Genomic DNA, 24557 nt, shown 5'->3' on the forward strand with positions numbered 1-24557 from the left:
TTGGATGTGAATGTGTTTTGCCAAGCCATAGTCAAGTCTAGTTTGTCAAGTTCATGTTTTTGTTAAATCACATTTATAGTTAGGGTTTTGGATTCACTTTTGTAAATAAACTGCACTTGGGTTCTCATCTTCATCATCGTCTTTCTCTTCATCATTGCCGCAGCCAACAACGTTACAGGTGTAAGAGTATTGTAACAGACTTGGTTCATACTGGCTTCTATAATAAGCCATTACCAGAAGATAAAATTTTAAATCTCATTGCAAAACATCAAGCCAAATAGGAAAAGGAGCAAGTCTTTTTATGTAATACATAAATCATTGGTTATAACACTGGAGTAGTGATATGACTTCTCTTTTAGTCCCGTTCATATGGATTTGGCAAAGGTTTAATGTACAAATTGTCAACTGTTTCAACACATTTCATTGTTATCAAATCAGGCCAGATGGCACTGATGTTTCCAGTCTTCCTAACCTCATGCACAAAAGTACTCTGTACATTTATTTGTGAATCTTTACATAAAGGCCAGCTAGATTTAACAAGTCATTAATTAAACAATGTACCATCTTCCAAATATACAGCACTGTTGTATCTTTTCGTAAGTTGGTTATATTTTTGAGTGTGATACAGAACTCCTTTAACCAAGAAATGGTTGTAAGACCAGAAGCAGTTACTTATGGCATTTTTCCACTACACGTTACGGTTCAACTCGACTTGACTCTCCTCGCTTTTCCACTGCAGTTTAGTGCCGCCTCAACGTGGGTGGGATTATAGGCTAATCGTCATAGTTGCGCTGCCTCTACTGCCGTGACATCATCTTAAATGTGACAAACATTACTGACCATAAACAATAACACTGCCGCTAGCTGTTAGCAACTAGCTCATTGTGCTGCATAAAGCAGTTGTTGCATGGTGAGATTACACATGTGTAACAGTTAAATTGGCCTGGTTGTTTTGGAAGTTAGCTTTCCAGTAGCGGTCAACTAAATAAAGTGAAGCTTTCAAGCAGAATATAGAGTTAACGTAACAAAACGTACCATCCTCCATCGTGGACTCCATCAACGCCGAGTCCAGGGCGCTCTCCCTCCCACTGCTCGCCGGTCTGTTGCCATAGTATCCATTTGGTCGAACCACTTCCACTTTCTTCTGTTTGAACCACTCCGGCTGTTGTGGTCCTTGATGGTTCTGTAGTCACTTTTAAATTTTTTTTAACTTTTCCCTACACTGTTGGTAGGTCCGGTGGTAGCCGTGAGAGGAATGTCTGCACCTCGTTTATTGACCACGGCGTGGTTTTGCGCACAGCCATTTCTTTTTACAATTCGAAAGTCGCGTGAACAAATGATATTGCTGTCGCTGTTGCTAACTAGCGGGTTGATGTCCCGTGTCGCAAATCCAGTGACGCTGGTAGTGACGATTCTCTCTGACCAATCAGTGATCTGCAGGGTTTTGACGTCACATTTAGTATCGGCCTGGCTCACTTGGAACCTCGACCGAGGTGGTACTAAAAAGTATGAGGTACCAGGTACTATCCACAGTGGAAAACCCCCAAAAATTGAGCAGAGTCGAGTTGAGTTGAGCTGTACCGTGCAGTGGAAAAGTCCCATTAGATTTCCACATAACTTAGCAATGGCAAGCCTATATGAAGTTGTGATATTTTCCTGCAATGGGGGATGCCCAAAACCCTTGACACTTTCATTTAATATTTCACATTTATCTGTTCTTCGCTTATTACAATAATGTTCTTCAACAAATGACTGGACCTTTACACTTGTATGTTTGGCCTTTCTGGCAATTCTCTCCACAACATAAATTTTCTAGCTATTTGTGAAGGGACATACTGTGTTCCATGAAAATACTTCAATAGAGTGCTCATATTGGATTCAAATGGAAAGGTTGACGTAGCCCATAATGGCCCCCAGTGTTTCACACATCGTGCGACGTGTGCGCAAGTGTATGTTGAAAGTCATGTTGTCTTTCCCATACAGTCTTTGAAAATCAATGACAAATTTTTTTTAAGAGCCAGTTCTGACAACAAGATGCTTCTAGTCTTGATCTTATCCTGCAGTAATGTATATATTTCAAACACCAATAGGAACAAATTATTCCAAAATCTGGCAGGGAGTATGCATTTTAAATACAGGCAAAGCATAGAAGAGGAGAAATGCTCGCCACTCTGAAGCTTTTCAGAACTTCCTTTCACTCATTGACCTTGGTGTCCTAGTTATCTCAACAGGAGGTTTTATTTTTACAAGTCGCAAATCAGCTGCTTCAATCTGTTTGCCAGTGTACCAGGGGGCTTCACTGTTTGCTGTATCAAACCACAATGTGGACAGTTGCCGAGTGACTCCAAGGCACACATTGTGTTGATATTCAGGAATGAAACCATTTATCATTTGGAAATGACTAAGCTTCATTAAAGAAGATGGCCCTTTGACTCCAAACACTGGCTCATTACCTGAAGCTGACATTGCATAACTGAAATGAACTCTCTCATTTCGAAGTGGGGGTTCAGGTTGATCGTATGAATAGGATTTACCACCTTTGTGATAACAAAAGTCACAACCATAAAAAACATTAAATTGCTTTGCGTTACGAAGCATTGGACGAGCCATCGAATCAGAGCTACAAACCAGCACAAACACTTTAGAAACATGCCAGTTTCCCTGTATGTCTTGCCAGTCAATACCTTCAGTCTCTAATAATGAGGCTTTGTTAACAAATGGTGTTAGTAATGTTAAGATGGATGGTTTACTTGGCCCAAATAATAACGCTCACTTCAAAAGGTGCCTTTTCCTCACTTCTGGTCCCAGTTCAATTAACTGACACTGAACTGGCCAAATGCTGCATTTAGAAGTTTTGAACACTGGTGCGCCATCACAATTCCAAATTAGTGTCAAATCATCTTTTCCAAGAACTCCACTGACACATAACATTTGATAATCTTCACCAGACTGAATGTCAGAGAGAACCCCAAAGGTTCTAGTTTTTTCATTAAGACTGACACCATGTTCTTGCAGAAGTTGCTGAATTTGTGCATACAGGGGCAACACAAGAAAATAGAATCCATTCTTTAGGTTTGCATTGGCATCAAATACTGTGTTGCAAGAGTCACACTGAGAGGGACAGTCTGCTCTAATGCCAAGGTATTTTAAACAGCTTTCACAATAAAAGTGAACTACAAATTTAGATGAACTTCCAAATTCTTTGTGGAAAAGGTAATGTGAAGATGGGATCAGACCTGGAAATATTATGTTAAACATTTCCAGTAAGTGAGTAAGTGCTTTGCTGGTTAAATTATGCCATAACAGATAGGACATCAACATCAATACACTTTCTCCTTTTGAAAGAGATGCACTAGGAGACAAGGGCTTGTCACCAGTAACTGCTATATCTTCACTGCCCTAGAGAAAGAGAGAGAGAGAAAGAGAGAGACAAAAGATTTAAAAATGTGAGCAGCAGCAGAACGAAGCAGGAATCTCAGTCCAGCATATTTTCTTTTCTTTTTTTAGCAAATGTAGTTTTCTAGAAATACTTGCCCTGGATTATCACAAAATGGATAATAATTTCATCATATCCTACAGAGCTGCAAACCAAAAAGAGTAGCTACCTGTGTGCGTGCCTATGTGTTCAAGTTTGGTAAATTCTTGGATTATAGAATTACCCAGGCATGATATGAGTCCTAATGGTAACAATATCCTTATTAGTTTTTCTTTGTGCTTTCCTGGGTTGGTAATGCAGACTACTGTATTTGTATCTGTCCATTCACTTCCATATTGTGGCAAAACAGGTCTCATAACACTTTTAGCACATAAACACAAAGAGGATTATAAAAATATAAATAACAAGTTCCCTTTTTTGTGCAATTAATTATTTTGTCATTACCTCTGCTGAATGTTGGCGCACGGCTGTTATTTTGGCATAATCCATTTTACTATGTCTGTTATTGTCAATTATGTTCATTTATATACTAAATGTGTTACTTTGAGACTTTTGTGCTGTGCTGTGAAAGTGAATGGACGGATACGTTACAGTAGTAAAATTAAGTAGTTACTGCCCTCTCAGTGCAGTAGTAATGCTATATTGCTGTACCATTACAGCAAAATTCAACATCCTGGTTACTTTCGTAACCTCCGTTCCCTGATGGAGGGAACGAGATGTTGTGTCGATGTAGTGACACTAGGGGTCACTCTTGGGAGCCCCAAACTCTGCTTTTTTGAAAAAAGGCTAATGAGTATTGGCGAGTGGAATTTGCATGCCACTCCCCTGGACATACGGGTATAAAAGGAGCTGGTATGCAACCACTCATTCAGGTTTTGTGCTGAGGAGCCGAGACCAGGTCCCGGCCATTTCAGCGGGTAGTTCAGCATTGTGGCAAGAGGGACACAACTTCTCATTCTCTCCATCAGGGAATGAAGGTTACGAATGTAACCAGGGCGTTCCCTATCTGTCACTCACTCGATGTTGCGTCGATGTAGTGACACTAGGGGTCCCTATACAAAATGCCACAACTAGCTGAATTATGTTATGTGAACTGGCAGTGTGTGATGGGCAGACTGCTGTGTGCCTCGTAGCCAGTGCACCAGGCTGTCACGTAACCTCCCCCAATGCTCTTATGAGCGTCGAATGGTCCATTAGGAACAAGTCGACTGCCCAACTACAGGGACAGGCTAGCCCAGCTGAGGCCTCTTTTCCCTCTCTTTTCTCCCTAAAAAGAGTAGAATTTGTTAACTGATTGGGAGCCATAAGTGTCTGCGTCGGGGGTGTCCCTCCCAAGGGGAAGACACCACGGAGACCACACCCTGTCCAAAAAGGGGGGGGGGGTATTTTAAATGGAATACATCACATGGCCTTACGGAGTCTTGTTGGAAGTATGTCATGTGGAGAGGTCCCATGGTAGGTCCTACCCGAAGAGGGAGGAGTTTCTACAGAGCATGGCGACGGGGGCAGAAGGGCCTCTGCCCAAGGAAGACGTGGGGAAAATATTTTGCGGAAGATATCACATGGGGTCACCTTCGGGGAACCAACACATGTGGAGCACCTACCTCAGTACGGGGGCTCATTAGCACCCGTACTGGGCCGGTCAGCAAGTTTCTCTGCAAACTCAACTGCCAGAGGGCTAAGGAGGAAAGTCATCCAGGGATCACAGTCTGTGAACACGACTGGGAGTCAAGAGTGCACATCTTCACCTCAAGGGAGGGGAAAGGTGCTATGTGCAAGCGGTACACCCGGTCAGTTGTCCCGGAACTTACCTGCTTGGGACGAGACCGGCTCAACCCGGAGAATGTAGAACCTCGCAAAGGTGTTGGGTGTTGCCCAGCCCACTGCTCTGCAGATATCTGCCAAAGAGGTGCCACTGGCCAGGCCCCAGGAGGCCGCCACACTCCTGGTGGAGTGGGCTCGTAACCCCGCAGGGGGTGGCACGTCCTGAGCCTGATATGCCATCATGATGGCTTGATGACTCAGTGGGCGAACCTCTGTTTGGAGACGGCGCTTCCTTTCCGCTGTCCACCAAAGCAAACAAAGAGCTGCTCGGTGCTTCTAAGGCTCTGCGTGCAATCTAAATAGATGCGTAAAGCTCGCACCGGACACAGCAACGCCAAGGCTGGTTCTGCCTCCTCCTGGGGCAGCGCTTGCAGGTTCACCACCTGATCCCTAAAAGGAGTCGTGGGAACCTTGGGCACATAGCCCGGTTGGGGTCTCAGGATCACATGAGAGTAACCCGGACCGAACTCCAGGCACGATTCGCTGACAGAAAATGCCTGCAGGTCCCCTACACTTTTAATGGAAGTAAGCGCAGTCAGGAGGGCAGTCTTCAAAGAGAGTGCCTTAAGTTCAGCTGATTCCAAAGGCTCAAAGGGAGCTCCCTGTATACCCCGAAGGACTACGAAGAGGTCCCATGAGGGAACGAGGCGCGGTCTGGAGGGATTCCACCTCCTAACGCCCCTCAGGAATCTGATGATCAAGTCGTGCTTCCCCAAATACTTACCATCTACTGCATCATGATAAGCCGAAATAGCAGCTACATACACCTTCAGGGTGGAGCCTCTCCTGCAGGAAGGAAAGCACTGATCCGACTGCGCATCTCTGGGGGTCTTCGTGTTGGGAAGAACACCACTTAGCGAACGAAAGCAACTTCAAGGCACACAGGCGCCTCGAAGAGGGAGCCCTAGCCTGAGTGATCATGTCTACCACTGTGGGTGGTAGGCCACTTAGGCCTTCCGCATCCCATCCATGGGCCAGACATGGAGATTCCAGAGGTCTGGTCACGGGTGCCAGATGGTGCCCCGTCCCTCTTTCCTCAGGGGAATTCGCCGGGGGGGGGCTGTCGTGAGGAGCGTGAGATTCGAGAACCACATCTGGGTGGGCCAGTAGTGAGCTACTAGGATGATCTTCTCATCTTTCCTGACCTTGCACAGGGTCTGTGCAAGTAAGCTCACTGGGGGAAACGCGTATTTGTGTAGTCCAGGGGGCCAGTTGTGTGCCAGTGCATCTATACCGAGGGGTGCCTTGGTCAGGGCGTAACAAAGCGGGCAGTGGGAGGATTCCTGGAATTCACCTGAGGGTGGAGTCTCCGCTCTCCCCTGAGGGTAACCTGACGTGACAGCACATCTGCTATGGTGTTGAGGTCGCCCGGGATGTGAGTGGCTCATAGCAACTTGAGGCACTGCTGACTCCAGAGGAGGAGACGGCGGGCGAGTTGTGACATGCAATGGGAGCATAGACCGCCTTAGCAGTTGATGTACGCTACTGATGCTGTGTTGTCCAGCCGGACCATCATGTGCTTGCCCTGGATCAACAGCCGAAACCTCCGCAGGGCGAGCAGTACTGCCAACAACTCTAGGCAGCTGATGTGCCAACACAGCCGCGGGCCAGTCCAGGAGCCGGCGGCTATGTGCCCGTTGTATACGGTGCCCCAGCCCATCTTGGAGGCATCTGTTGTAACCACGACGCGCCTGGAGATCTGCTCTAGGGGAACCCCTGCCCGTAGAAATGCAAGGTCAGTCCAAGGGCTGAAGAGGCGGCGACAGATCGGTGTGATGGCCACATGATGTGTCCCGCGGTGCCATGCCCATCTCGGAACTCTAGTCTGAAGCCAGTGCTGAAGCGGTCTCATATGCATCAACCCGAGCGGTGTGGCCACTGCTGAGGATGCCATATGACCCAGGAGCCTCTGAAAAAGTTTCAGTTGAACCGCTGCCCTCCATCTGAACGCTTTCAGACAGTTCAGCACCGACTGTGTGCTCTCTTATGTGAGGCACGCTGTCATCGAGACTGAGTCCAACTCCAAACCGAGAAAAGAGATGCTCTGAACCGGGGAGAGCTTGCTTTTTTCCCAGTTGACCAGAAGTCCCAGTCGGCTAAGGTGCCGGAGCACGAGGTCCCTGTGTGCACACAGCAAATCTCGAGACGGAGCTAGGATTAGACAGTCGTCGAAATAGTTGAGGACACGGATGCCCACTTCCATTGGTGGCGCAAGGGCTGCCTCTGCAACCTTCGTGAAGATGTGAGGGGACAAGGACAGGCCGAAGGGGAGGACTTTGTACTGGTACACCTGGCCTTTGAAGGCAAACTGCAGGAAAGGTCTGTGTCGAGGTAAGACCAAGACATGGCAGGACACGTCCTTCAGGTCTACTGCCTTGCACGTCTTGATGCCGGACGCTCATTAGAGTGCGTTTTTGCATCAGCATCTTGGACGGGAGTCTGTGCAAAGCCCGGTTCAGTACTCGCAGGTCCAGGATTGGTCGCAACCCACCGCCTTTCTTCGGTACAATGAAGTAAGTGCTGTAGAAACCTTTCTTCATCTTGGCTGGAGGGACAGGCTCTATCGCACCCTTGTGCAGAAGGGTAGCGATCTCCGCACGCAAAGTAGCGGTGTTCTCGCCCTTCACCAAGGTGAAGCAGGCACCGCTGAACCTGGGCGGGTGCCTGGCGAACTGAATCGCGTAGCCGAGTTGGACAGTCTAGGTCAGCCATCGCGATGGGTTGGAAATCGCGAGCCATGTGCCCAAACTCTGGGTGAGGGGGACCAAGGGAATGATCACATCGGACGTAACGGCAGGTGGGGCCTCGTGGCGGGGCAGAGCACGAGGTGCCACATCGAGGGGACTCGAGCCCCATGGCCGTGCTGAGTCCAGGGACATTGAAGCACTTACCTGGCTCCTGCCACCCACCATAAGATTGGCCGATGAGGTGGGAGGAGGAATCTTGTCCCCGTAGTCCACTGGAACCAATCCTGTGTGGGCGTGTTTGTGCTACAGCTGAGTGCACAAGGGCGGGGGTCTGCAGCTGGAGCGCCATACCTGCCAAAACGGGATGGTGGACGGTGGTCGTGACGACGGCCGTGCGTACCAGATATGTGACCCAGGAGACAAGGGAACCATTCTTTTGTCAGGCTTTTGGGTGCTGCAGCCTCCTGGGAACGTGGCGACAAAAGATTCTCCTCCCGGCCCTCCACCGGGGGATGGAGTGGTCTGTCGACCAGCCCCAGAGAGTGGGTCTCCTCGCCCCTGGTCACCCACCTCGGGGGAGCTTCGAAGCCTTCCTCTGGTTCTTAGCGGCTGGCCACGAGACGGGTGGCATCTGCTTCCTGCGGAGGGCTCCACGCCGGAGCCGGGCCATGGGGCGGGCTGCGGCAGAGCCGGTGTTGTTGCTGCAGGAGGACACTCTCGGCAACGAGCAGACAGGGTGCGGGGTCTTAAGCCGCGTCGGGGCAGGATATGTTGTAAGGCCTCCGCTTGCTGCTTCACCGCCGAGAACTGCAGGACAAAGTCCTCGACGGCGTCACCAAACAAGCCAACCTGGGAAATGGGGGCATCAAGGAACCGTGCCTGTCCGCCTCTCCCATCTCGACCAAGTTGAGCCAAAGGTGGCGCTCCTAGACCACCAGGGTGGACATCGCCTGCCCAAGAGACCGGGTCTTATCCACCGGGGGATCACCGAATACCCCCTGGCCACTCCACCATCAAGGGTAGTGAGAACAGGGGAGCTGAAAGACCGGGACCGGGCAGTAAAAGGTGCCTCCTATGATCTTGTCAGCTCCTCATGCACTTCTGGGAAGAAAGGAACGGGGGCGGGCTGTGGCCATGGGTAGCACCCCGAGTCCAGGAACCAATCGTCGAGCCACGAGGGTTCAGGGGAGAGTGGAGGGTTTCTTACGAAAGCGAGCCGTGACCGCAACGTTGCCATGGTCATGTTCTCACAATGAGGACATGACTCATCCACGATCGATGTCTCCACGTGGGCAGTGCCCAGACACGTAAGACAGCGATCGTGGCCATCAGAAGCGGAGAGATAACGACCACAACCAGGAATAACACACAAACGGAAAGGCATCTTTAAAAAGACGTCCTGTGTGTGTGCTGCTCTTTTTGTGAATGAAAATATACTCTTTTAGAATATACTCTCTTATTTTCGCTCTGCCGAAGTGCCCAGGGGCGTTCTCTGCACTCCACGGGTGCAGAGGGGGAGAAGCTGCTGAAATGCACCATAAATCCAGCAGTTTTGAGGTGCGTCTTTGGAGGGAATTGAATTCAGTGCACTGAATACAACCGCTCAGCTCCGAAGACAAATCTGAATGAGTGGTTGCATACCAGCTCCTTTTATACCCGTATGTCCAGGGGAGTGGCATGCAAATTCCACTCGCCAATTCTCATTGGCCTTTTTTCAAAAAAGCAGAGGTGTTTGGGGCTCCCAAGAGTGACCCCTAGTGTCACTACATCGACACAACATCGACACAACATCGAGTGAGTGACAGATAGGGAACCCATGAGTTTGTTACCTTTAAGAACATTTTATTTTGTGTCCAGTTAACAATAACATTTTAAATAAAGGTTCAGAATTTTGGGAGTATGGTGGAGTGCCTGAATTCCATGTTTACAGACACTGTCATTTTTAAATAGTCTGACATGAGGTGAGCTTCCCTCCCTCCAGGACATATATACTAGGCAGTGTGTGAAAAAAGCTCTGAGGATCATCAGAGACTCCAGCCACCCGAGCCATGGGCTGTTCTCACTGCTACCATCAGGCAGGCGATATCGCAGCATCAGGACCCGCACCAGCCAACTCCATGACAGCTTCTTCCCCCAAGCAATCAGACTTTTGAACTCTTGATCTCCCACGATCAAAATACATCAGCACTGCACTTTATTACTCTTACTCTTATATCTCACACTGGACTGTCATAAATTATATTATTATTATATTATATTCTCTCTTAACAACTTACTATCAACCGACAGCCTGAATGTCAATACAGTACAATACAACCTACTGTACATTCTATATATAATACTATATATACTTTTTTCTTTTTATTGAATAATGTGTATCTATATTGTGTGTATTGTATACTGTACAGTGTATGTTATTATTTGTATATTGTGTTGTAATTATGTGTATATTAGACTTTAAATTGTGTTGTGTTAATTTGATGTTATTGTAAATTGGTATATGTCTCATCACTGTCATGACTGCTATGTTGATCGGAACTGCACCCAAGAATTTCACACACCATTGCACTTGTGTATATGGCTGTGTGACAATAAAAGTGATTTGATTTTGATTTGATTTGACATTAGAATGCCTCGCACTATTACATGCTTCCTCAACTCCACCTCACGCAACTATAAAATAAAGTATCATTTAAGGACAAAAACTCATTGCGGTTTCCCCAGTATCTGTGTCTGTTGACCTAAGGGAAACAGCTGCTACAGTTAGGCTATAGCTATTTTATATTGTCTACAAAAGCACTAATTTTATCTAATGGGTTCCTTTACGTGAGCTATTACACAAACTACTACCACTGTGTCATTGAACCATTTACTACATACCACTGAGAATTCAGATGCGTTTTCTCCACTAGTACTGCCCTCCATCAAGTCTTCTCTGTCCACATCATTTTCATCTTCACTCCTGGCAGAATCAAGCATGTTCCCTTCGGAATCTGACAGGTCTTCCTCGTTCTACAGGTTAACAAGGGAAAAATATGACTCGAAAGGATATCAATGAATTAAAAGGGTAGGCATCTGTTTAACCAAAGGTAAGAACTGTGTGATGTATGTATAATTGTGTATTTACCTCTTGAATGTCAGCACACATCAGGCTAGTTATGGAGGAGCTTTCATTGTCCACTTCATCATCTTCCTCTTCACTGTTGGAAGCATTACTCATGATATGTTCTGTATTTATTCTGCCATCTTTCTTGTTCTAAAGTTTACCAATGGAAACAGAATGAATGGTTGAATGAATGAAAGAATATAATTTAATTTGTTAGATTGGTGCATGTTGGGAGAATGCAAGTTTGATTTAATTTTTATTTGAGTGTCCTGCACCTTTCTGGTGCCCAGACCACATGGGCTTACAAGACACAAGTAGTGGGAGAATGGAGTTTGTCATTTGGGCAAAAGGGTGGCACTAGAGGAAAGGTAATAGGGTCACCACAATAAAGTGGAATCTTCCTTTAGGGAGTATAAATGCACTAACCAAATATCACAGCAATCCACTAACAACATGTAATATCTTGCATGCAAAGTTGACATTTTGGCATGAGGGTGGCACTGGACGAAAGGTCATAGGATCAACAGAGTTTACAGGTCATCCTCTGAAGAGCATGAATATGCTCACCAAATTTCATGGCAACTGGCCCAGCATATTTCGAGATTTGTTGCCTTAGAGCAATAAGTTGGATGGAAAGACAAAATAGAAATGCCAACGGGACTACAACTGTGTAATTGTGTATTTACCTCTTCAATGTCAGCACACAACAGGCTAGTTGTGGAGGATTTTTCCTTGTCCACTTCATCATCTTCACAGTTGGAAGCATTACTCATGTCGTCATCTGTGTTTATTCGGTCATCCTCATTGTCTTTCTGTAACAAAGGAAAACAAACGGGAAGGGTGAAATGTCAAGGAAATTGCTTATAACTTTGATAATAGATTAATAGTTTTAGTAATTTACAAAGTAAAATAAAGTAAAAAATAAAATGTAAATGTAAATACCCAACATTTGCCGGTTATAGCTTCACAAATACTAAAAATGAAAAATGTTCCCCCTTTCCTATCAATAGAAAATTTAAATTAAAAATTACTTATGTTGCACGCACCTGCTATCAACGACAAATGCTGAAGTGCTCATTATGGGTGGATAAATATAAAGTGGGGCAAAGGCAGAAAAAAAGAAAGATGGCCCAGCCTTTTTTCCTGTAAAGGTTTTAATGTTTGGTGGTAAGTTATTTTATTTTATAAGTTTGCATCACCAAGCTTGATGGACTAAAAATAATTTTAAAAAATTACAAGTATTACCAAGAAGCTGTCTGTTAGGGAGAGCTGAGGACCCAGTTTTTTACAATGTACACACAACATTTTCACAGACAACTACAGTGACCTCTGTCCTAAGAGGGAGGAATTCATAAAGGGTGAAGACATCTGGAAACAAACACTCGAGGAAGACAAAGCCAAAAAGTGGGTGGATGGAGAATGTGGAAGAAGATGATGAACGGCCAACAAAACAGGTAATTACATAGATAAAACTGTATGGAGAGGATTTTATGCCACCTCTCTAAATGATTCTAGCAGAAATAAAAATGTGCATTGCAATACAGAGGTGATATATTAGTTTCTCATTACTCATTATTGACGCTGACTGATGAAAACTGAAACTGAAAAGCAAAACCTTCCTCTCCATTGTTCTGACCTCACTTGATCTCATCACTAAAAAACAATCAAATGGGAATTTTTTTATTTATTTTTTTAAGAATTTGCATTACTTCAGATTTGCAACAAGTTGTCCCTTCAATTCCATTTAGAGTGTGAGATAATTGTGTCACATTAAAATGTAATCACTGTCAAACCTCTTAAGCAAATCCCTGTTGACTGGCTGTCAATAACGAAATCAAGTGATTTGCATCCCAGTTTGGCATGTTTATTGCCACTAATTAATAGTAATGCCATTTCTGTGTTGCCTGTCACATTTTACACTGTTATGATTGCTTTATGATTATTTATGGTAGCTATGATAGATTTTATTTGTTGTAATGTTTGTTCCCTATCTGTCACTCACTCGACGTTGTGTCGATGTAGTGACACTAGGGGTCACTCTTGGGAGCCCAAGGCACCTCTTGTCTTTGATAAAAGGCCAATGAAAGTTGGCGAGTGGTATTTGCATGCCACTCCCCCGGACATACGGGTATAAAAGGAGCTGGTATGCAACCACTCATTCAGATTTTCTCTTCGGAGCCGAACGGTCATGCACACTGAGCTGAATTCCCACGACTGTTTATTCACCTCTGCTTTATCTGACAGCACATTTCAGTGGCTTCTCCCCCCTCTGTACTGGTGCACTGCAGAGAATGCCCCTGGGCGCTTCGGCAGAAATAAAAGAGTATATTTCTCTAAAAGAGCGGCACACTTAATGTCTTTTTAAAGACGCATCTTTCTAAAGATGCTTTTCCGATTGTGTGTTATTCCTGGTTGCGCTCGTTATCTCTCGCCTTCTGACGGTCACGATCACTGTCTTTCATGTCTGGGCACTGCTCACGTGGAGACAGTGTTCGTGGATGGTCATGTTCTCATTGCGAGGACATGTCCATGGCAATGTTGCAGTCATGGCTTGCCTTCGTAAGAAAGCAAGCCACCCCAGAGGCTCCCCGCCTCGGTCCTTTTACCCACGGGTATGAGGCCAGCGTGGCTAGCACTGGTGGCAAATTGGGGACCCCAATGGAACTGCTTCCGCCGGGTATCCCCCTGTGGACCTCCCATTCACCAGCACGCTCGTCTGCCCCGATCGGTCTTCCGGATGAGTCCGCTGGCTCGTCTCACGGCGAGTTCGACCTCTTATTCGGAGCCCGCGAAAGTGATGAGATCTCGAGCGCAGCATTGGAGAGTGGGCTCGTCCAGTCGGAAGCCTCAGCTGGGCTCCTCCCTTCGGGGACGATTGCCCAGTCACAGGCTGACGTGGAGATGATGACATGCTTTCCCGGGCAGCCGCGAGCATCGGCTAGAGTGGAACCCTCTGCTGTTCCCTGAACCCTCGCGGCTCGGTGATTGGTTCCTGGGCTCGCGGCGCCGCTCAAAGCCATGCCCTGCCCCCGTTCCTTTCTTCCTGGAAGTGCATGAAGAGCTGACAAGGTCGCGGGAGGCACTTTTTACTGCCCGGTCCCGATCTTTTCAGCTTCCCCGCCCTCACTACCCTCGATGGTGGGGCGGCCAAGGGCTATTCGGCAATCCCCCAGTGGATAAAGGCGCTCGCGGTGCACCTATACCCGCAGCGCACCGCCACCTGGCGCACCTATGCCCGCAGCGCACCGCCACCTGGCGCGGGTGCCCAAAGCCCCCGTCCAAGGCCTGTAGGTTTACGTCGTCTCTGACGGCCAAGGCCTACAGTGCCGCTGGACAAGCCGCCTCTGCCCTGCATGCCATGGCTCTCCTGCAAATCCGCCAAGGCGCTAAAGGAACTGCACGGGGGTAGTTCCGCTCCGGGAATCATGCAGGAACTGCGCTCGGCGGCCGACCTCGCTCGCTGAGCAACGGAGGTCACGGCGCAGTCTCTTGGGCGGACGATGGCCACACTAGTGGTCCAGGAGCGCCACCTTTGGCTCAACCTGGTCAAGATGGGCGAGGCCGACAAGACACGGTTCCTTGCTGCCCCCATTTCCCAGGCGGGCATATTTGGTGACACCGTCGAGGACTTTGACAAGCAGTTCTCGATGGTGCAGCAGTAGACAGATGCTAGCTGGCATATCCTGCCCCGGCGCGGCTCAAGATCCCGCACCCCGCCTACTCATCGCCAAGGGCGTCCACCCCGTCCTACTCATCCCGACCCTTCGGCCCGGCCCCGGCATGGAGCCCACCGCAGGAAGCAGACGCCACCCATATCACGGCCGCCCAGAACCCGTGAAAGGCTTCAAAGAACCCTTGAGATGGGTGACCCAGGGACAACGAAACCCGCTGCTCTGGAGCTGGTAAGCAGATCTCTCCATCTTTTTGTTACCTTTTGCATTTAATTGCGCTGCATGCCCAAGTGGCTGCAGTGCTCAAGAGCTCAGCAAGAGCGGTTTCCTTGTTCCCTGGGTCACGTATCCGGTGTGCACGGCCGTCATCATGACCACCATTCACCACTCTATTTGGCAGGTTTGGCGCTCAAGCAGGCGGTCTCCCGCCCCTGAGCGCCCAGCTGTGGCACAAATCCGCCCCCGATGTGACAGTCTCCACGGGTCACGAGGACAGGCCTCTTCCTCCCCCATCCCAGGCTGTTCTGGGGGTGGTCACAAGGAGCCAGGTAAGTGCTTCGATGTCCTTTAGACTCAGCACGGCCACGACGTGGTGTGGCACCTTGAGCTCCGCCCCGCCGTGAGGCCCCACCTGCCGGTACATCAGATGACGTTGTCCCTTTGGTCCCCCTTGTGCTGAACTTGGACGCATGGCTTGCGCTTTCCAATCCGTCACGAGGGCTGGTCCGGACCGTCCGACTCAGCTACGCAATTCACTTCGCCGGGCATCTGCCCAGGTTCAGCGGTGTCCACTTCACCTTGGTGAAGGACGAAAATGCTGCTACCTTGCGTGGAGATCGCTACCCTCCTATGGAAGGGCGCGATAGAACCTGTCCCTCCAGCCGAGATGAAGAAGGGGTTTTACAGCTCCTACTTCATCGTACCAAAAAAAGGTGGTGGGTTGCGGCCAATCTTGTACCTGTGAGTACTGAACCTGGCTTTACACAGACTCATCAATATTGGTTTGTGGCGGTAGACCTGAAGGATGCATACTTCCACATCTCGATCCTTCCTCAACACAGACCCTTCCTGCGGTTTGCGTTCGAGAATCAGGCGTATCAGTACAAAGTCCTCCCTTTCGGCCTGTCCCTGTCTCCTCTCATCTTTACGAAGGTCGCAGAGGCTGCCCTTGCCCCGTTAAGGGAGGTGGGCATTTGCATTCTCAACTTTCTCGACGACTGGCTAATCCTAGCTCATTCTCGAGACATGTTGTGCACACACAGGGACCTGGTGCTCTCACACCTCAGCCGACTAGGGCTTCGGGTCAATTGGGAAAAGAGCAAGCTCCTCCCGGTTCAGAGCATCTCTTTTCTCGGTTTGGAGTTGGACTCAGTCTCCTTGACGGCGCGCCTTACGAATGAGCGCGCCCAGTCGGTGCTGGCCTGTTTGAAGGCATTGTAACAGAAAACAGCGGTTCCACTGAAATTTTTTCAGAGGCTCCTGGGGCATATGGCATCCTCGGCGGTGGCCACCCCGCTCGGGTTGATGCATATGAGGCCGCTTCAGCACTGGCTCCAGACTCGAGTCCCGAGATGGGCATGGTGCCAGGGGACACGTCGCGTGGTCTTCATGCCGGTCTGTCACCGTCTTTTCAGCCCTTGGACCGACCTCTCGTTTCTACGGGCAGGTGTTCCTCTAGAACTGGTCTCCAGACACATCGTGGTCACGACAGATGCCTCCTAAACGGGCTGGGGCGCTGTTTGCAATGGGCACGCAGCCGCCGTCCTCTGGACGGGTCCGCGACTGCATTGGCACATCAACTGCCTTGAGTTGTTGGCAATTCTGCTCGCCCTGCGGAGGTTTCGGCCATTGATCCAGGGCAAGCACGTGTTAGTTCAGACAGACAGCACGACAACGGTAGCATATGTCAACCGCCAAGGTGGTCTGCGCTCTCATTGTATGTCACAACTCGCCCGCCGTCTCCTCCTCTGGAGTCAGCAGCACTTTAAGTCATTGCAAGCCACTCACATCCCGGGCAACCTCAACACTACAGCGGACGCGCTGTCACGACAGGTTACCCTCAGGAGAGAGTGGAGACTCCACCCTCAGGTGGTCCAGCTGACTTGGAGTCAATTCAACAGGCACAGGTGCACCTGTTCGCCTCCCAAGAATCCTCACCATTACCCGCTCTGGTACGCCCTGACCGAGACCCCTTTGCACGACAGTGAACAATCCACATAGAAAAGGTCTGTTTTCATTCCAGCTCAAAAATTAACTATATCGGCCACCATATCGGTAATCGGTGAATTTCCCCCCTCTAAAATCGGTATCGGTCTCAGAAATCCCATATCGGTCGGGCTGTACTGCAAAGCATGTGAAATATAGTGCAATAAGGATTGATTTGTGTAATTTTAGTTAACTTGATCTTGCCTGCTAAAACTGATAAATTTCAAGCTACCTTGCATCGTAACTTTCATATAATTTCAACGATCTTCTCTTTATATTAAATGTCAGGTATACAGGATAAATTTAAGCAAATATGCTGGTTTCTTATTCGTAGTACAACATATGACATACAGTTGTGCTCAAAAGTTTGCATTCCCTGGCAGAAATTGTGAAATTTTGCCATTGATTTAAATATGACTGATCATGCAAAAAAAAAAAAAAAAAAAAAAATGTCTTTTATATAAGGATAGTGATCATATGGAGCCATTTATCATCACATAGTTGTTTGGCTCCTTTTAATATCATAATGATAACAGAAATCACCCAAATGGCCCTGATCAAAAGTTTACATACCCTTGAATGTTTGGCCTTGTTACAGACACACAAGGTGATACACACAGGTTTAAATGGCAATTAAAGTTTAATTTCCCACACCTGTGGCTTTTTAAATTTCAATTAGTGTCTGTGTATAAATAGTCAATGAGTTTGTTAGCTCTCACGTGGATGCACTGTGCAGGCTAGATACTGAGCCAAGGGGAGCAGAAAAGAACTGTCAAAAGACCTGCGTAACAAGATAATGGAACTTTATAAAGATGGAAAAGGATATAAAAAGATATCCAAAGCCTTGAAAATGCCAGTCAGTACTGTTCAATCACTTATTAAGAAGTGGAAAATTCAGGGATCTCTTGATACCAAGCCAAGGTCAGGTAGACCAAGAAAGATTTCAGCCACAACTGCCAGAAGAATTGTTCGGGATACAAAGAAAAACCCACATGTAACCTCAGGAGAAATACAGGCTGCTCTGGAAAAAGATGGTGTGGTTGTTTCAAGGAGCACAATACAATGATACTTGAACAAACATGAGCTGCATGGTCGAGTTGCCAGAAAGAAGCCAGTACTGTGCCAATTCCACAAATGACAACACCTTGACATGCCTCACAGCTTCTGGCACACTGTAATTTGGAGTGACGAGACCAAAATAGAGCTTTATGGTCACAACCATAAGCGCTATGTTTGGAGAGGGGTCAACAAGGCCTATAGTGAAAAGAATACCATCCCCAATGTGAAGCATGGTGGTGGCTCACTGATGTTTTGGGGGTGTGTGAGCTCTAAAGGCACGGGAAATCTTGTCAAAATTGATGGCAAGATGAATGCAGCATGTTGTCAGAAAATATTGGCAGACAATTTGCATTCTTCTCCACGAAAGCTGCACATGGGATGCTCTTGGACTTTCCAGCATGACAATGACCCTAAGCACAAGGCCAAGTTGACCCTCCAGTGGTTACAGCAGAAAAACGTGAAGATTCTGGAGTGGCCATCACAGTCTCCTGACCTGAATATCATCGAGCCACTCTAGGGAGATCTCAAACATGCGGTTCATGCAAGGCGACCAAAGACTTTGCATGACCTGGAGGCATTTTGCCAAGAGGAATGGGCAGCTATACCACCTGCAAGAATTTGGGGCCTCATAGACAACTATTACAAAAGACTGCACACTGTCATTGATGCTAAAGGGGGCAATACACAGTATTAAGAACTAAGGTTATGAAGACTTTTGAACAGGGGTCATTTCATTTTTTTTCTTTGTTGCCATGTTTTGTTTTATGATTGTGCCATTCTGTTATAACCTACAGTTGAATACAAATCCCATAAGAAATAAAAGAAATGTGTTTTGCCTGTTCACTCCTGTTTTCTTTAAAAATGGTACATACACTATATTGCCAAAAGTATTCGCTCATCTGCCTTTAGACGCATATGAGCTTAAGTGACATCCCATTCTTAATCCATAGGGTTTAATATGACGTCGGCCCACCCTTTGCAGCTATAACAACTTCAACTCTTCTGGGAAGGCTTTCCACAAGGTTTAGGAGTGTGTTTATGGGAATTTTTGACCATTCTTCCAGAAGTGCATTTGTGAGGTCAGACACTGATGTTGGACGAGAAGGCCTGGCTCGCAGTCTTCGCTCTAATTCATCCCAAAGGTGCTCTATTGGGTTGAGGTCAGGACTCTGTGCAGGCCAGTCAAGTTCTTCCACACCAAACTCGCTCATCCATATCTTTATGGACCTTGCTTTGTGCACTGGTGTGCAGTCATGTTGGAACAGGAAGGGGCCATCCCCAAACTGTTCCCACAAAGTTGGGAGCATGGAATTGTCCAAAATCTCTTAGTATGCTGAAGCATTCAGAGTTCCGTTCACTGGAACTAAGGGGCCAAGCCCAGCTCCTGAAAAACAACCCCACACCATAATCCCACCTCCACCAAACTTCACAGTTGGCACAATGCAGTCAGACAAGTACCGTTCTCCTGGCAACCGCCAAACCCAGACTCGTCCATCAGATTGCCAGATGGAGAAGCATGATTTGTCACTCCAGAGAACGCGTCTCCACTGCTCTAGAGTCCAGTGGCGGCGTGCTTTACACCACTGCATCCGACGCTTTGCATTGCACTTGGTGATGTATGGCTTGGATGCAGCTGCTCGGCCATGGAAACCCATTCCATGAAGCTCTCTACGCACTGCTCTTGAGCTAATCTGAAGGCCACATGAACTTTGGAGGTCTGTAGCGATTGACTCTGCAGAAAGTTGGTGACCTCTGCGCACTATGAGCCTCAGCATCCGCTGACCCCGCTCTGTCATTTTACGTGGCCTACCACTTCGTGGCTGAGTTGCTGTCATTCCCAATCGCTTCCACTTTGTTATAATACCACTGACAGTTGACTGTGGAATATTTAGTAGCGAGGAAATTTCACGACTGGACTTGTTGCACAGGTGGCATCCTATCACAGTACCACGCTGGAATTCACTGAGCTCCTGAGAGCGGCCCATTCTTTCACAAATGTTTGTAGAAGCAGTCTGCATGCCTAGGTGCTTCATTTTATACACCTGTGGCCATGGAAGCGATTGGAACACCTGAATTCAATTATTTGGATGGGTGAGCGAATACTTTTGGCAATATAGTGTATGTATAACATACCATATTTTGCAGTCAGGACATTGTTCTGTGCACGCCGCGAGTGAAAGAGAAGCCACAAGACCTGATGTGAAATCATCCGCTCCAGATAACGCTTTTTAAATAATTATGTTAATAGTTATAATTTTTTAAGTAATGTTTACATGACAGAAATCTGGACGTAGCCTTTGTAGAAAAAATGTAATGCAAAACGTAACTGTGAACATTTTTTGAAAAGTTTCATGGGAGTCAATATTAACAGACTAGTCGACTATTATTTCCAATGCCGACTAGCAGCAGCAGTACCGTTTAGTTGACTAGTCGACTAGTCTGGCACATCCCTAGTGTAAAGGGGGGAAACCTGCAACCTCGTGAAACACTTACAAATACAACATTCTATAAATCTGAAGCAGTGCAGCGTGTTTGACTGCTTTAGCAAAGTGGCTGCTGCAACTAACAGTGTCCTTACTAGACGCAACTCAAACGAAACCATTTTAATATTATACAACGCACAAACAAGTGTGTTGCATGACAAAGATTGAATCAGTCACTGAGTATTTATTTTAAATAATGTTTAAATGGTTTAATTTCGTTAGTTTCATTTCGTTGTGAGTGTGAGACAGCAGTGCACTGCAGATAGAGCCCGCCCACACGCTCTTCTGATTGGCTGTTATTTGTGATTGATTTTGTTGCGTGACTATTGTGATTCTGGCATTTGTGTCAACATGCAGTTATGAGGCTTTTGTACCCTTGTCTTATAATCATTTATATCTTCATTCTCTTAACAGAGGTTCCAGTAGTAGTGACAAAGTTGAAAGAAGTGATTGGACAAATCACACTTCAGACCTCACCTCCTGCATCCACCTGGTCAACACCCACAACATCAGTAGACTTACCAGTTTCTGCATGTGTTTCTCCTCAAGTGGTGTCTAATGATATGGTAACTACCACACATGCATATATGTGTTACGGTCCATGTGAGAAGATGTTGATTATATGATGTCCCAGTAAATCTGTAAATAATCAACTCGGCATCAGTTCGGATTTGTGAATGTGGCAAAAGAAAAAAAAATTATCGCACAATGCTGCAAACAAAAGAACCAAGGCCCCTTTGATGATGCCCTAAAAAAAATAACCCTAATCTATGTGAAGGCAGACATTTAAAGGACGTTTTCAGCTGTCTGCTGGTAAATATAGCAATTTTGCAGATTGCATTAGTGTTCAGAAACTTGATAAAAATCAGGCTGAAATTGAATTGCACATCCCTACATGCTGCTTTGACTGTTTTATTGTGTTAATTCTGGATGGTGAATTTTGGGTGACAGAATAAAAAATGTCAAAGTTCCCTGACAAGATGTGAAACGCATCATAAGAAAAACAACGAAAACTACAAGCAAGCCACTGCAAAGAAGACCATATGAAAAGAACATTTTTATTTTCATATAGTTGAACAATTTTTGGTTGGATTTGTAGTTCCTCTGCCTCCAGATGGGCATTTAACAGGGCAGAAATTGTAGAGGAGTACAACCTGTTCGTGGGCAGCCAGGGACTGATTTCGGAGAGGCTCTTGCATGACCCTACCCTAAACACTGTGTTTATTCTGTTTGTTTTGTTTTGAACTGGGATGTCAATTTGAGTGTCACTGTTATGTTATATTTTGGCATCCAATAGAATAGATTTGTTTGAAAATATTGATTTATAAAGAAAACAGATATGTTCCTAATCCTGAGTATGTGAAATTTTGTGTAGTCCACTGGTAGTATACATAGGAGTTTACTTCAAATCTACTTAAAGGTATATTTCAAGTATAAAAATTAATACATAAACAGGAACATAGTAGTATACATAAAGTGCAAAAATAATTGATAAATAGTAAACTATAAGTGATGTTAAGTTCACTTAAAGGAAACTTACAAGTATATGCAGTATAAAAACTACTAAACTAGTGTACTTTCATAAACTAAAAAATGTGCTACAAGTATTTAACTAGTAAACTATCAGTATATCTATAAGTTCTTTTGTAGTTGTTGGGCCTCATGTATTCAGATTCTAGACAAAGGCAGGCCTAACACAGTCGTAAAACCTAACTCAGGCCCACATACAAAGTCATAAATCTTACTGATAAAAACCGCGCCAAAATCAAACAAAGGGAGTCCAAAACAGACTACAAATCCCATGAAGCCTTGCTCACTAAAGGATCGAACTCTCAACTCCTATTGGATGAGGCACACAACAGAACGTCCCCCAACCACGACATCATCAGGAGTAGAAATACCTCTGAAATGCTTCCGGGATTTGCTTCCAGCAACTTTGCTCGCCGTGTGTAGACGCAGCTCATCGCTGCTCTCAGGTGCAGCCTCGTGGCACAAGGAAGTAACGTCCGACTTAAAACTGTGGCCATACAATCTCCATCTCGCTGGACGAGTTGAGATTACTCTGTGTTCCAACGAACACTCTAACAGATCCGAAGGAGACCGCCGAGCAATCCGCATCTTCATCCGTTTGCCTGCAGAAGTGAAGAGAAAAGATTTCTCTTCCCTCTTCAATCAAGTCAACGTTGCTGATTTCTCCGCAAGCCCGCTTAGAATCAGCAGCCGTACTGACCGCCGACAGAGCAAGGAAACGGCCTCCCGTCATCACCCGAGCCTCGAGGAACCGAGTCGGAGTTAAAGGACGGATGAACACACATTCTGCATCCTCATGCAATTCAAGTAAGAGGTTTACGTCTGGGCAGAGATAGAATATTATAGTGTGTTATTCTTGTGTACCAAGGTTATTGCTTGTACAGTTTACAGACCACCATGTCCACTCTTTATTAATACTCAGGGTATTAATTTTCACGAATTTGATTTGCTGTATTGTGGTCCAACCACATTGGACTGTTGTGCATTTCCACCATCACGGGTGAGACCGGCAAACTGAGTTTATCCATTAAAGAATCAAAGACCGCGGGACGTTTTACGAGCCGTCCACCGCGTCTCTGAGTGATAAACTAACAGCTGCTTCCTCTCCCACGATCGTGAAATCGGCTTTGGGGCCATCACTTTATTCTCTCTCTCTCTCTCTCTCTTTCATACTAACCACACACACACATGCGCGTGCACGCGATCCCTCACAAACATTCTTGGACACATTTTTGGCTAGTAGATAGCTTCATGATAAAGCTAAGCTTTGTCCCTAAGCTATTGTACAAGCGGATACACGTGGTAACTGGTAGATGCCATTAACTGGTTTCTCTCCGCCCACATTCACAGCCATATTCTCTGGCCGGAAGTCTCGTGTGACATACTCTCCATGAGAGTCACGTCCGCCATTTTGTGTGCGTCCCTCCTCTCTCTCTCTCTCTCTCTCTCTCACACACACACACACACACACACACACACACACACACACACCTTATGTGTTATAGGATTATTTTTATTTCCATATCTAATCATATCACTGTTTAGTTTGTAGTTGTAAGTCAGAAGTTTATTGACTGCATTGTATTAATTATTAATTGATATTACTGCATAAATAAACTTTGTTTATATTACAAAGAGAAGTGTTTTGGTTTGTTTTGCATATGCCTGTGCCATGCTGACGGGATGTCAGTGCTCGGATTCAAGCCTTCATTCATTGTTTTTTTCCAGAAAATCGATATTCTTCGGATGTCGATTTTCCTAAGAAAACAATCTAATATTGAGACTGTTATACTATCTGGTTATTAGTCCCTGATTCCAGGGTGGTGCCCCGTCAATGTTAATCCTTATTAATATTCTATTGATTTTTGATAATTGATAATTATCTTTGATGATTGTTGAATTTGAATGATCAATAAGCTAGTGTTAATTTTAATTAATGTTTTATTGATGTTAACAATTAACGATTATCTTTGATAATTGTTGATTTAAAGGATTAGAAAAAGCTAACATTGATTCTCATCAATGTTCTATTGATTGTAATAATTAATAATTGTCTTTGATAATTATTAATTATTACTAATAACCAAACCCGCTCCTAAACATAGCGCATGACATTTACTGGAGCCCCATATGAGGTTTTAATGAGTTAGATTCAATTAATTAATTTAAATATTAATTAATAACTAAATAAATTATTATTATTTCTGATAGTAACACTGATCTAAACAACCAGTGAGCATATTAACCTCCCTCACAATCCACTCTGTCCAGCAGAAATGGGACTTATTAATACATAAATTTGGGTTCAGCCATATGCTCGAAGGAACATTTAAATACATTTCCAAATTAAATATTCTGGACACTTTTGTCCATACCATGTGCAAGTGCAAATGCGAGATAACTGGGTGTAACTTCTCCGGTTTGTTTGATAGAAAGGCTTTGCAATGGCGAAATAGGGGCAAGAACTTCCTGTTCAATACAAAACCATGGAGGGGCTCTCTCAGGTGGAAGTGACCAATGAGCCAAATGTCTGAGACTGAATGCATAATAATAAAA

The 24557-nt window shown here is 45.9% G+C and overlaps 1 protein-coding gene across 2 annotated transcripts in view; it reads right to left on the reverse strand.

Annotated features, from left to right (window-relative positions):
* Positions 1–346: 346 nt before the first annotated feature.
* LOC127456206 (uncharacterized) overlaps positions 347–24557 on the reverse strand; it is a 33414-nt gene continuing 9203 nt past the window's right edge. For both annotated transcript variants that reach the window (XM_051724589.1, XM_051724598.1), the window contains 4 exons: positions 11740–11865; positions 11075–11203; positions 10828–10959; positions 347–3399 (listed from right to left, as the gene is read on the reverse strand). In XM_051724589.1, coding sequence (XP_051580549.1) covers positions 2770–3399; positions 10828–10959; positions 11075–11203; positions 11740–11865 — 1017 coding nt within the window. In that variant the 3' untranslated portion in view covers positions 347–2769. The remainder of the gene's footprint in view (positions 3400–10827; positions 10960–11074; positions 11204–11739; positions 11866–24557) is intronic.

Source organism: Myxocyprinus asiaticus, chromosome 2 (assembly GCF_019703515.2).
Source record: "Myxocyprinus asiaticus isolate MX2 ecotype Aquarium Trade chromosome 2, UBuf_Myxa_2, whole genome shotgun sequence".
Lineage (NCBI taxonomy): Eukaryota > Metazoa > Chordata > Actinopteri > Cypriniformes > Catostomidae > Myxocyprinus > Myxocyprinus asiaticus.